Source organism: Penaeus chinensis, chromosome 4, assembly GCF_019202785.1.
Source record: "Penaeus chinensis breed Huanghai No. 1 chromosome 4, ASM1920278v2, whole genome shotgun sequence".
Lineage (NCBI taxonomy): Eukaryota > Metazoa > Arthropoda > Malacostraca > Decapoda > Penaeidae > Penaeus > Penaeus chinensis.
This window is the reverse complement of record NC_061822.1, coordinates 37972448-37987447: the sequence shown is the minus strand read 5'-3', so window position 1 is coordinate 37987447 and position 15000 is coordinate 37972448. Positions and strand designations below refer to the sequence as shown.

General features: G+C 38.9%; 1 protein-coding gene across 1 annotated transcript in view; it reads left to right on the top strand.

The window, feature by feature from the left end:
* Nucleotides 1-15000, top strand: part of LOC125024947 (polypeptide N-acetylgalactosaminyltransferase 2-like) — a 111418-nt gene that overhangs the window by 65546 nt on the left and 30872 nt on the right. The window contains exon 5 of the mRNA XM_047612744.1: nt 13970-14068. Within this exon, the coding sequence (XP_047468700.1) occupies nt 13970-14068 (99 nt within the window). The remainder of the gene's footprint in view (nt 1-13969; nt 14069-15000) is intronic.

Sequence of the window (15000 nt, the reverse complement as noted above, 5' to 3'; positions counted from 1 at the left end):
TATTATTATTACCATTATTAATGTTGTTATTTTCATGATTGCGGTTGTTGTTTTAATATCATTGTTGTTGTTATTGTTATTATTTTTGTTATTATCTTTGTTGTTATTATTATTTTGTAATCATCATTATCATCATTACTATTAGTATTACTATAATAGTTACTATTATTACTTTTGCTATTGTTGTTATTATTAATATTATTGTTGCTGATATTATTATTATTATTATTATAATTTTTATTATTATCGTGATTAGTATGATAATAGCTATTATAATTATTGTGTCGCTTTTGTTATAGTGAATCAAACCACAGTCTTTGTCACGATTAAAGGCAAACTCTAATAGATTTACGTGTCTGAATATGTTATTTGATTATTGTTTTCTTTTTCTTTTTCTTTTTTTTTGTATTCTCATTGACAGTTTTGTAATTGCTTTTCCTTTGTTTGCTTTTTCTTGTTTCGTTATATATATTTTTTTTTTTTCCTTTATCACCTTTATTATCGTCTCTGTGACGACTGTTTTTGTTTTGTCCATTCATCAAAGTTTTTTCCTTTCATAAAAAAATATACCTACGCTTTGATACAGAAATGTATCTGTTTTTTTCTGTTTCATTATTATGATTGTTATTATTATTATTATTATTTTTATTACTATTACTATTATTATTATTACTGTTATTATTAAAGTTATTATTACTAGTAGTAGTATTATTACTATTATTATTATCACATTATTATCGTCATCACCATCAACATCATCATCATCATCAACATTGACATCATCATCATCATCATCATCATCAATCATCATCACCATCATCATCATTCATCATAATCAATCATCATCACCATCATCAACATCATCATCAACATCATCATCATCAACATCATCATCATCATCATCATCATCATCATTATCATCATTATCATCATCATCAATCATCATCATCATCAATCATCATCACCATCATCATCATCATTCATCATAATCAATCATCATCACCATCATCAACATCATCATCATCATCATCATCATCAATCATCAATCATCATCATTATCATCATCAATCATCATCATCATTATCATCATCATCAATCATCATCAATCATCATCATCATCAACATCAACATCATCATATTCATCATCAATCATCATCCCAGCATCATCATTATCATTCATCATAATCAATCATCATCACCATCATCAACATCATCATCAACATCATCAACATCATCATCATCACCATCATCATTATCATCATTATCATCATCAATCATCATCAATCATCATCAATCATCATCATCATCAACATCACTATCATCATCATCAATCATCATCAATCATCATCAACATCATCATCAACATCATCAATCATCATCATCATCAATCATCACCATCATCATCATCATCACCATCAACATCATCATCGTCATCGTCATCATCATCACCATCAATCACCATCATCATCACCACCATCAATCTCCATCATCATCACCATCATCATCATCGTCATCATCATCATCATCACCATCAATCACCATCATCATCACCATCATCATCACCATCATCATCAATCATCATCGTCATCATCACCATCAATCACCATCATCATCACCATCATCATCAATCATCATCGTCATCATCATAATCACCATCAATCACCATTAATCACCATCATCATCAATCATCATCATCATCACCATCATCATCATCATCATCATCAATCATCATCATCACCATCATCATCACCATCATCATCAATCATCATCATCATCATCATCATTTACTTCCGCTAATCAGTAATAACCAAAATGGCGCCGCCTTCACAGCGCCACTTCGCCGAATGGAATGCTTTCAGTCCAGATGTCACCCGCGTGAAATATTATCTTGATTATTAAAAGTACCTCCATTGGATTAGCTGTCGAGAGTATGTGTATATCATACGGTACGACAATATTACACACACACACACACACACACACACACACACACACATGTATATATATGTGTGTATATATGTGTATGTATATGTGTGTGTGTTTATATATATGTGTGTGTGTTTGTGTGTGTGTGTGTGTGTTTTTCTTTTTTTCTTTCTTTTCACTCATACGTCATGGAAACACTTCGGATACGGTTCTTATTAACTGAGTTCATGTCTTTGGCTTGAATTTCGGATTTTATTTGTATATTTATTTATCCATTTTCTACATTTTCTAAAAAATCCTGTGTTCTCTCCCGAGTCTTCCCATCGACCAGAATGGTGTTTGTGGGGACGACAGGTGATAAATTGTATTGCCAGGTAATAGCTACGGCAACGGACGATGGGGAAGGGGAGGGGTAAGGGGAAAGACGAAGAGGACAGGGAACGGGAAGGGGACAGGGAAGGGGAAGGGGAAGGGGAAAGGGAAAGGGAAGGAAGAAGGGGACAGGGAAGGGGAAGGGGAAGGGGAAGGGAAGTGGAAGGGGAAAGAAGAAGAGGACAGGGAACGGGAAGGGGACAGGGAAGGTGAAGGGAAAATGGGGAGGGGAGGGGAAGGGTAAGAGGAAGGGTAGAGGGAAAGGGAGGGGGAAGGGGATAGGGAAGGAAAAGGGAAAGGCGAAGGAGAAAGACAAGTGAAGAGGAAAGGTGAGGGTAAGAGGAAAGGGAAGAGGAAGAGGAAAGAACAGAGGATAGAAAAGGAACGATAGAGGATAGGCCCTGGTGTGAGATAGAACAGAAAGGGAAGTGAAAAGCAGAGTGATATTGCAAGGAACGAAAGGGAAATGGACCGGAGAAAGAAAGGGGGCCGCTGTGAGAGTGCGATTGGAAAAAAGGAGGGGCGAGCGGGCGCTGGACGGGGGCGACTCGATTATTAACGTGAAGACAAACTATGGACTCGGGCGAAGGTACTCAATCGGAGAGGCGCTCCTTTGGTATGCCTTTGAAGTGGACTGCTGGTAACTTATCACACTCCCACGTAGAAGCGGCTCTTTTCTCGTGTTTGTGTCTTGGATGGCATTAGTGTCGTTATTTTAACTAGCTGCCATTTTTGTGTTATTATATGAGGAATGTGTGTTATTATTATTATTATTATTATTATTGTTGATTTGATGGAATTTTGTTTATATTAGTGTTGTCTGTCGTAGTAGGACAGCTGTTTAGTTGGACAACTGTTGTTAGATTTTTGTTATCATTATTATTATTAGTAGTTGTTGTAGTAGGAGTAGTGATAGTATTTTGTTGTTATTATTTTGTTATTGTTATTAAAATTATTACCATTGTTATTATTAGTAGTAGTTGTAATAGTAGTAGGGATAGCAGTAGCAGTATTAGTAAAGTTGTAGTATCGATAGTAGCAGTAGCAGTGTTCCAATAGCAGTATTAACAGAAGCAGCAGTTATAGTAGTCTCTCTTCTCCACCTCCTGCCGGTCTCCTCGTTCGTGCGATAAGATCCCAGCAGTCTTTCGTGGACGAATACAGAAGCAGAAATGTAAATATACAGAAGGGAAACACAGTGAGGACGTAGCGCACCTGACCTACCCCACGGTAATTTACAGGGGGATTCTAAGGAAAGGTTCACTTAATTTCAATGCATGTACATCATAAATGCTTGCAATTTTCTTTTCCTCCGTCCATTAAAAGGTGACTGATTCGCCTGCGTTTCTCAATGTATTTTGCCGGTCGCGTGCCTGCCAAGTTGTAGGTCATCCATGCTTATTGGTGATTTATTTTCTGATTAATGTGTGTATTCATACATTAACCACACACACACAAACACACACATACACACACACACACACACACACACACACACACACACACACACACACACACACACACACACACACACACAGACAATTCTTCGAAACTTGGATATAAAAATTCAAAATACGTATAATCATTTTTACATTTCCCGTTAAGAGTCACGCATATACAATTTCTTGAAGCTTAAAATAACCCCAGAGTGGATGGCATAAGCACAAAGCTAATGTACTACAAGATATATATGTACTGCATACACGCATATACACGGGTGTGATTGGTCACAAATTTATATTTATGTATATAAACTCGATAATTATTAACGGTGGTCTTAATCGATGGAGTAAAACCCAGAAGCCTTTTCCACGTTTCTTTCCTACTTTTTCCTCTTCCTCTTTCCTTTTACTTTTATCCTTTTGCTAATTCTTTGCCTTTCCCGCACGTCAGCCTGGAACCCCTAATCTCCCAGCTGTGGCCTCGTAGGCTGCCACTTTCATTTTGGATTTTGTCTGAGGTCTCTCTCTCTCTCTCTCTCTCTCTCTCTCTCTCTCTCTCTCTCTCTCTCTCTCTCTCTCTCTCTCTCTCTCTCTCTCTTTCTCTCTTTCTCTCTCTCTCTCTCTCTCTCTCTCTCTCTCTCTCTCTCTCTCTCTCTCTCTCTCTCTTTCTCTCTCTCTCTCTCTCTCTCTCTCTCTCTATCTCTCCCGCTCTCTCTCTCTCTCTCTCCCTTTTCTCTCTCTCTCTCTCTCTCTCTCTCTCTCTCTCTCTCTCTCTCTCTCTCTCTCTCTCTCTCTCTTTCTCTCTCTCTCTCTCCCTTTCTCTCTCTCACTCACTCTCTCTCTCTCTCTCTCTCTCTCTCTCTCTCTCTCTCTCTCTCTCTCTCTCTCTCTTTCTCTCTCTCTCTCTCTCTCTCTCTCTCTCTCTCTCTCTCTCTCTCTCTCTCTCTCTCTCTCTCTCTCTCTCTCTTTCTCATTCTCTCTCTCCCTCCCTCTCTCACTCACTCACTCTCACTCTATTTTTCTCCCTCTCCCTCTCCCTCTCCCTCTCAATATGTATATATATATATATATATATACACACACACATATATATACATATATATATATATATTTATTTCTATATGTATAAGCATTTATATATATATGATGAATAATATCGTTTACCAATTGTATCTGTTTGTGTCTGTCTGCTAAAATCTAGAAAATAAAACTGAACTGTGAATGGACGGATATAGCCTCCTCGTTTCTTTTATAATAATTATTTCTTCCCGTCACCTAATAAAAAAAAATAAAAAAAATAAAAACTGCACGAGATGCACATGAACCCAATCCAGTTACATCACCCTTTCGCAAGTCGGGTTAAAGTAGACTCTATGAATTCGCAAATACACGTAATGGCTGAATCATCATCATCTCTCTCTCTCTCTCTCTCTCTCTCTCTCTCTCTCTCTCTCTCTCTCTCTCTCTCTCTCTCTCTCTCTCTCTCTCTCTCTCACACACACACACACACACACACACACACACACACACACACACACACACACACACACACACACACACACACACACACACACACACACATACACTATTACTCTCTTTCTCTCTCTTCTTCTCTTTCTTTCTCTTTCCCTTTCTCTTTTTCTCTCCTTCAGCCTCCGCCATTTAAATGCACACCCGCTTTTCTAAGGGAATACGCCCCGGGCCATGAAAAATAAGAGAGCAGTTCGTGGACCCCCCTTTTGAAAATGATTCTAGCCCTTGCGACTGAGGGAGGGAGCGGCCGAATGCCAGTGAAAGAGCAAAAAGCAAATAGGATTTTTCTCTTTACCAATTTTTAGGTGGCAGGGGTCTCGAGGAGTCCGAAAAAATGGGGGGGGAGGGTAACAAGAAAAAAAAAAAAACTACCAAAATAGTAAAAAGAGAGAAAATAAACTTTTAGATTTGCTAACGACTCGCTCGCAAGTGCCTTGACTTGTTTAGGGGGGGAAAGAGGGGGGACAGGAGGGGGGAGAGGAGGGGGGGGGGGCGGTCGAAGCGGAATGGAGGGCGAAAAGCAGACAACATTTCCTGGAACAGCGGAGGGACGGAGATCCACTTTGCTTCAGAGGCGGTTCTCGGGTCCCCTTTGTTTCCCTCGAGTCTGCAATGAATATGTATTTCTTCTCTCTCTCTTTCTCTTTCTCTTTCTCTTTCTCTCTTTTTTTCTCTCTTTCTCTTTCTCTCTCTTTCTCTCTCTTTCTTTCTCTCTCTCTCTCTCTCTCTCTCTCTCTCTCTCTCTCTCTCTCTCTCTCTCTCTCTCTCTCTCTCTCTCTCTCTCTCTCTCTCTCCCTTTTTCTCTCTTTCTGTCTCTCTCTCTCTCTCTTTCTCTCTTTCTCTCTTTCTCTCTGTCTATTATGTCTTGTAATACGTGATTTCAAGGTTTTAAACTGAAAATTTTATAAGATGATAAACAAAACGATGTAGTGAAAGGCAGGCGCAAACAGGAAGAGAAAGGGAAAATGAAGAGAGGGAGAAAATACGCGGGAAAAATAAAGGACAAAAAAATAAAATAATGATAAAAAAAAAATGGCCCCAATCACCTCCCCTTTCCCTTAGGACAAAATATTAATAACAATAAAAAATAAATAAATAAACATGGCTCCAATCCCCTCCCCTTTCCCATCCACCCTTTACTTCACCCCCCCTCCCCCCTCCCGACACCATCTCTCACTCCGTCTGGGTCACTTTTCGGCGCCGAAAAGTGCTAGCGTAAAATAACATAATGATAATGATACGGCAAGGCACTGGTTGTTGCGGGCCAGTCTGTTTAAAAAATGTTTAAAAGATTTTTTATTCGTACCACGTTTTTCATCGCTCGTTTATGAGTCTATATTTCTTTTGTATTATTTATTCATGTAAAGAAAACATGACTCGTATTCATTATATGTGATGGATAACGTGCAAAGGAAAGCGACATATGCGTCAAGGATTTTGATGACCGTATTTATTTCCTGAAGTGTGTGGCTCACAATTCCCCTTTTTTGTTGTAATTTACGTTTTCTTCTGGATAATTAGATGATTTGCTTTCTTTCTCGTGTAAGATTGCGGGCGTCAGTTGTCGCGCATTTGTATCGCTACTTTCGAAGGCTTGTGTGAGGGGGCGCTGTGGTGTGCTTTCTGCGGCGTACGTGGTTCGTGTGCGCATTTAATGTGTGTTTTTTTTGTATGCTGTGGGGATTACATCTGACTTCGAAGTTAACGCCAGGTGGGATTCAGATTTTATTGGATATTTTTTTCTCTCTTTTTTATTACCATTTGATTTTATTTAATTTGAATTTATCTTCACACAAGCACATGCACATGTACATGCACACTCAGACTCACACTCAGACTCACACACTCACACTCACACACTCACACTCACACTCACACTCACACTCACACTCACACTCACACTTACACTCACACTCACACTCACACTCACACTCACACTCACACACACACACACACACACACACACACACACACACACACACACACACACACACACGCACGCACGCACACACACACACACACACACACACGCACGCACGCACACACACACACACACACACACACACACACACACACACACACACACACACACACAAATATACATATACCAGTCTCTGTATCTCTCTCTCTATATATATATATGTGTGTGTGTGTGTGTGTGTGTGTGTGTGTGTATATGTTTGTACGTATGTAAATCGCATGTGTGTGTGTTTCGTGTATATGTGCCAGTGCGTGTGCAACAAAAAGCCAAGCTGTCAGGGTTTTCTCCCCCCCCCCCACCCTCCCCACACTGCTTAAATTCCCGCCTCGCAGCCCATCCATCCCAGGCCGCATATCCCGCTCGCTCCCCCGGTCAGGGCAATGAAGGCGACATCCTGATCGGGCGCGAGAGGCTCTAACGCGCCTCGACTTTGCGGTTTACTGATGGCCTCGTCCGCCCGGCCTCGCCCTGTGGCTCTTTGCACAGGGGCTGGGCATTGAGGGGAGGGACGGAGGGGCGGGGCAGCAAACGGCATTTTCTTCTGTCAGGGAAAGAAGAAAGGGTTGTTTATTGTTATGTTCTTGCGGATTGATGGTTGTATTTTTTCTCAAGGATGAATAATTGAGAAGATACGGTTCTGTTTTATGGGGGCAACAGGCAGTATGGGTGATATTTCTTCTCAGAGAAAGCACGGTGAAATATATGGAACATCGCTGCCCGTAAGTAAGAAATGGTTAAAAAATATCATGTGTGTTGGCGTTTGTCCAACACTTTGGTTGGCTTGGGGTGTGATAGACATTTTTTCCATTATAGATTTGGCATAATCAGGAAGAGTGGAATAAGTATATTTTAAATAGTCATAACTAAAGAAAGAAGTCTGTCCAGACGTGTATAGTTTTAAACTTTTAATTAGGAAACGGACTGACACTTCCTACACCGCAGCTGCCATTCCCGGGCCGAAGGAGCGTCTCCTGCCGCGGGAAAGCGCCGGGTTCGAAGCCGCCCGAGCCGCCAGCGCGCGAGGGCGAGCGAGAGTCGACACTGGGTAAACACGCCGCCTCGTAAAGCTGATTTCCGCTTATTGATACTCAAGTCAAAGAGTGTGAGTTAAGAGAAGATGATGATCGCCAGCTGATGCTTGTGTTGGTGAACCCACGCGCCCCTCGGCCACCTTGGGTGCCCTCTTCGCCTTGGGAAGTGTATATAAAAGGGGCATTTTAAGTGTCGGCGATCTACAGATGCTGGATTTTGATTTGGACAGTTCGTACCCAGTGATATATATATATATATATTTATATATATACATATATATATATATATATATATATATATTAATAACCACAATAGTTATGATCACGGTTTGCTTTGAAGGAACAGGTGAAACAACGTTTTTTTAATCCAAATTTTGAAGATATACCACTTGAGATGATACTTTTTATTCATATCAAACCCAACAGAGACGTCTTTCAAATCACGACATGGAAATGAGACGAACTCGGATCGTCTAGTTACAACATCGACGATCTCAAAACAGCTCCGTGTTTCGAATCTCTCACTCACTCACTCTCACTCTCCCGCTCAAATGAAAACAAATGGCTGAGGTTATTGGACTTTGAAAAACCATCCAAGAACCATGAGACAAGGGGCGTCGTTGCTAACAAAGGGGCTTCTGACCGCACGAATGGCATGTAAGTTACGAAACATCGGGGAGGAGGGAATCCCGAGGACGGTGGGAGACGAGGCGAGATGTGAGGCGAAACGATTGATATTCTTTTAGATTTTTCTAATGTCATTTGAAGTGTGTTGCAGATGAGTTAAAGCGAAGCAGCTGGACTTAATAAATGTAAATTAACTAAAACCAGAAAAGTTGCAAAGTACCGTAGACAAGTCTTAGATTAAGTTAATTTGTTTAAAGTCAGTTATATATATATATATATATATATATATATATAATATATATATGTATATATAATATATATATATATATCGGTCTTAAATAAGTGTATACATATATGCACACAGATGTGCGTGTGTGAATTTGTTCTGTTTGTAATTATATGCGCATTGCTACATTTAGGAGATGCGAATATATGCACATATATACCCATTTTTGTTTACATGTGTTTTCGGTAGACGTTTTATTTCTTCTGAAGATAAAGTTCGACTCTCCGTTGATTCAACAATTTGCACCAATTCAGCGCAAAAGACATTAGTCATGGAGCGAGGGAATGCTCTTGAACTCCCGCCTCCATTTATTTAAACCGGTTTTAAGCTTGCAGAATTAGTTATCAAGGTTGCAGTAACTCAGCATCAGCAACCTGCGACTGGCCTGCATTCACCTCATTAAATTTTCGTTTCACCTTTGCGCCAGGCCAACCGTTACACAGTCAGTAGGTTTTTTCGAATTCCATTTTTTTTACGCAAGTTATCCCCGCGCAGCCTGGTAATCCCGTTTTCCTCGGAACGGAGATTAGTTCCCTGAAACGACCCAATTCCATTTTGTATCCATCAGGGATTAAACGGTAATGAGATATAATTGAAAAGATATTGCGCCGCAGTGTTGCAACAAATTGATATTTAATCCTGTGAAGAGGTGACATGTGATCTCATGTTGCATTTTTTTTTTCTGTATATTGTTTTTATTTTTTGAATGTGTCACTGTCAAAGCGGTTTATATCGTAGTAGCTGGGGCATTTGAGGGTTTTAGTATGATGAAGATATTAGTGGAAGTGATGTTATCGTGGACACGGTAATAATAATGCTAATTTGATGATGATTTTAATATTGTTTATTATACACGTATTAATATAATCACTTGACAAGTAAACAAGAACAAAAGTGCATTGCATTTTATCAACAGCGGCTAGAATGGCATTAGTATTCACAACATGAATAGCCAGAGCGAACAATGAAATTAGTATTTTTATGATCGAAAAAAATAAGTTTTGGAAAGGAAAAGATTTGCATATCTAGATGAAGATTACGTAATTCAAAACCGAAATTCAACAAATTATTTATTGACCGACCTGCCATCAAACCAAAAGTGGAGAAAAATTTGCATAAGCAGAAGTTCCCGGATGACGTCACAGAATATCTTATGCCTTTCGGGAAAAATGGAAAGTTAACTGAATATGCGGTCACTGGTCTAGTCCGGCATTAAGGCGAGTCGAGTACACAAGATATACTTTTTAAAATGTATTTCTAAATGCCGCGAACCTGTTCTGTTTCGCCAGGTCTGTTTGAACTCGGCGCAATACTTCGTTCAAATGTGAATGTTATCGAATGTGGGATCTTGTTTTTTCTCTTTGTTTTTAGTTTATCATGGAGGTTAAGGTAACGTAAGAGAATTTGCGAAACGAATTGGATTATATATATATATATATTTATTTATTTTATTTATTTATTTATTTATTTATATGTGTGTGTCTGTGTGAGTGTGTGTGTGTGTGTGTGTGTGTGTGTGTGTGTGTGTGTGTGTGTGTGTGTGTGTGTGTGTGTGTGTGTGTGTGTGTGTGTGTGTGTGTGTGTGAGAGAGAGTGAATGTGTTTGTGTGTGGTTACGTATGCATGTATATGTATGAATGTATGTATATATGTATTTATGTATGTGATGCATATGAACAAACATTAAAACGCTGTAAAGTTTACACATAAGATTAAACAATGCTACAATAGCTTTTATTCAGTTCGTACATAGTAATTATATATATATACATATATATGTTTGTATGTATATGTATGTGTATGTGTATATGTATACACACACGTATACATACATGAGGGCCGGCCACCCAGCGCGCGTGTTTTCCAATCCTGCCCCAATGGTACGAGATTAAAAGGAAGGGTATCTCCAAGGGGCAGCGGCCGCCAGAAACAAAGTCCTTCGGAGGCGGCGCTGTCCTAGCCCTTGTGAGGGAGTTCGTGACGTAAAACAGAATCATCATTAATGTGTGTGTGTGTGTGTGTGTGTGTGTGTGTGTGTGTGTGTGTGTGTGTGTGTGTGTGTGTGTGTGTGTGTATGTGTGTGTGTGTACATACACATGTATATGCATATACAAATGTATTTATGTGTATATATGTTTATGTGTGTTTTGTGCGTGCATGTATTTATGTATGTGTATATATACACGTTAGCATTTATAGGTAGATAACAGTATTAGCATGGTATTAGTAACAATGGACAATAGCAGTATCAGATAATAATAATAATAATAAATGTCAATTCGGTCATCACGGCAAACAATATGCGAAAAAACAATAGTGACGACAGGAGAAGTGACTTGTAGAACATGTAACATTTTTTCTTGCTGTGACGCGGTTCACTGGACACGCAGCGGGTCAATAACAGGTATCATGGTCGTATTTTTTGAGCTTGGATATACGCATTGTCGAATCTTCTTTGTTGTTTGCTTGTTACCACTAGATTCCGTTCGCTTTATTTCGTCTTTTCACAACGTGCCGTCAGGTTTTATCTTATCTTTGGCAGTTCTTAATAAATCGTGTTTTTTCTCTTTACCCCTATCTTATAAGCTTAAGATTGATATATAAAACAACATTATCTTGGTATTTTATTTCTCCGGTCCCGTTCCCCTTGCTAAATTTTACAAAGGTGACTTAATCCCTATAATCATATCTACATTTTCTTTATGAAGGTTAATGTTGTATTGTATACCAAACCAGTCTATTTCTTCGAAATATAATTCTCACTGCTTAGCCACCCGAGAGCCTACATGGTCTTGCTTTGCTTTGTCACGATACTGATATAATACATTTCTTGTCTTGATGTAAGGTCGTGTTAGGAAACAGGCAAACCGGCCCTCTCGCTTGCTTGGTAGGCATCTTACATTCACGGCCGGTGAAGGTTGCATAGAAACGCCTGAACGCTTTCCTCTTGTGTTTTTCTTTTTTGAGGCCATGACATAGCATGTTTGGAGAAGGGGATGATCATTATCAATACTTGTTTGGTTTATGCAGGTTTTTCAGAAAAAAAGGATTGTTTAACAAATGTAAATATGTTTCTAAGAATGTTAATGATTCCGTTCGCGGTTAAAGAAAAAAAACCACCCGTGTTTGTATCATAATGAACACTTCGTCCGTTGTTTTTATGCATTATTCTGGATGGAATTGCTAGATGATTAGGGCTGAAAGTAAGATTTTAGAGTTCGTTCTCTTTTATTTGGAACCAGAGATTGCGTGTTTATTATACGTTCCAGTATGGCCTTCGAATGCAGAGAAAATCAAAACAAAATTGGTCAAGAGCACTGGAACAAAACCAGCCGAAAGAAATGTTTTAGCTTGAAATGGGTGTAGACGATAAATAAAAATACGTAATTCGGTGGAAATCTTCAGCGGTCGGGAAAGGATTCGCATGACCTCGTCCCGAACTTATTACTAAGGTACAGGATTTTGCATTTGTACAATGTCATCACCACTCGACCCATTTTCGTTATTTTCTACGACCTTTCCATTTTCTAATGAGGTGTGACTGTGCTTGATTCTGTGTGCGTTCCCGTTTCCCGCTTTACTTCCGTTATATAGGCTAAGGCCAGAATATTAGCTTGCAGACCTTAAAATGAAAATATATTTTTCTGTTTTCCTTTTTCTTTATTTTCACGATTATTACACCGTTATCGAGCTGTTATTCGTATATTCGAAGTGGAGGAGAAAGTGAAAGACGTAGGGAACAATAACTATGAGGAAATTGGATGAGAACCTTTGATATTTTGTTTTACTGTACTGTGGTTAAATCCATTTCTCTCTTTTCTTATGGCTAACCTGAAAATATTATACAGGTCTTTTGCGGCAAGATATAGAATGCAATTGTGATGTAAAACCAATAGCATGACTAGGCTCATGTGGTAAACAAAAACTCGTTCGCATGAAAATGTTGAATTCGGTGTGGTTGTAGGTTAACGGCTCAGGTTCGTCGTACGCAGCTTGGTAATAAGGTTTTAGAGGACTGGTTTATTTGCAATGCCGAAAATTATCGTGGAAGTGATACTGATGATTATTTTTGGGTGTTGCAATTTTTATTATCGTCTATTTGATTTTACGTTTTTCGTATTTTTTTGTATTGTTGTTGATTGTATTATTTATATTTTCTCGTCACGGTTGTTATTATCGTTGTAGAAAGTTATTATTACTCCTACTACTACTCCTCCTACTCCTTCTTCTTCTTCTTCTTCTTCTTCTTCTTCTTCTTCTTCTTCTTCTTCTTCTTCTTCTTCTTCTTCTTCTTCTTCTTCTTCTTCTTCTTCTTCTTTTTCTTCTTCTTTTTCTTCTTCTTTTTCTTCTTCTTTTTCTTCTTCTTTTTCTTCTTCTTTTTCTTCTTCTTCTTCTTCTTCTTCTTCTTCTTCTTCTTCTTCTTCTTCTTCTTCTTCTTCTTCTTCTTCTTCTTCTTCTTCTTCTTCTTCTCCTTCTCCTTCTCCTCCTCCTCCTCCTCCTCCTCCTCCTCCTCCTCCTCCTCCTCCTCCTCCTCCTCCTCCTCCTCCTCCTCCTCCTCCTCCTCTTCCCCCTCTCCTGCTCCTACCACCACTTCCACCACCATTACTACTACCATCACTACTATTGTTAATATTATATTTTTTGTTTAATATACCTGTATCACACACACACAACGTTAATAAAATCTCAGTCTCGGAACACCATCACACTCCCAATTCTTTGTTTTTCTCTCTTCCCCAATTGACACTAACCTATTTTTCTTCCTATTCCAGGTGCCGAAAGAAGGAATGGAGAACCGACCTGCCACAGACTTCAGTAATCATCACCTTTCATAATGAAGCCAGGTCGACCCTCCTGCGAACGGTGGTCAGGTGAGTCGACTCTGTTCGAAGCGCTTGGGATTCGGTTGGGGTGGTGTCGTGGTTCGGCTGGGTGTTGGTGTTACTGTTTGTTGTAATTGGGTACTGTTTTTTTTGTTTGTTTGTTTGTTTGTTTGTTTGTTTGTATTTTGGTGATAGTATCATTTGGGGATCTTAGAATAATTGGGTGTTGATGTTACTGTTTGTTGTAATTAGGTACTGTTTTTTTTTTTTTCTTTTCTTTTTTTTTGTGATACTAACGTTTGGGGATAACTGTTTAGCTTGGGCTAGGCTGAGTGTTTTTAGAATAATTGGTTGTTTGATGTTGCTGTATGTTGTAATTGGGTAGGTTTTTTTTTGTGATAGTAACGTTTGGGAATAACTGTCTAGTTTGGGCTAGGCTGGGTGTTTTTAGAATAATGGGTGTTGATGTTGCTGTATGTTGTAATTGGGTAGTGTTTTTTTTGTGATATATATATTTGGGGATAACTGTTTAGCTTGGGCTAGGCTGGGTGTTCTTAGCATAATTGAGTGTTGATGTTGGTGCTCGTTATTATTGGGTAGATTTTCTATATGTGTGTGTGTGATGATCATAATGGGGTCATGTGTTTATTTTAGGCTATGACATTTGTCTGTTGGTGGGATTATTATTGTTTTTATATTATTTTTTTTATCTTAGTTATATAATTTATGATCCTCAGCATCTTGTTCTTCGTTATCACCATCATCTACATAGCTATTATCATCAATGTTATTACGCTAGATTTCTTTAGGAAATGTAATTGTCATTTTTTGTTTTTTTTCATTTATATGTTATGCATATAAGAATAGGGAAGAGGGAAAAAATATAAAAGAAGATTACGCGGGATAGGCGGAAGGAAAGACAGGAGAAAGGGGAAGGAGGGAAGAGAAGAATAAATGAAGGAGGTGGAAAGAAAGACGAA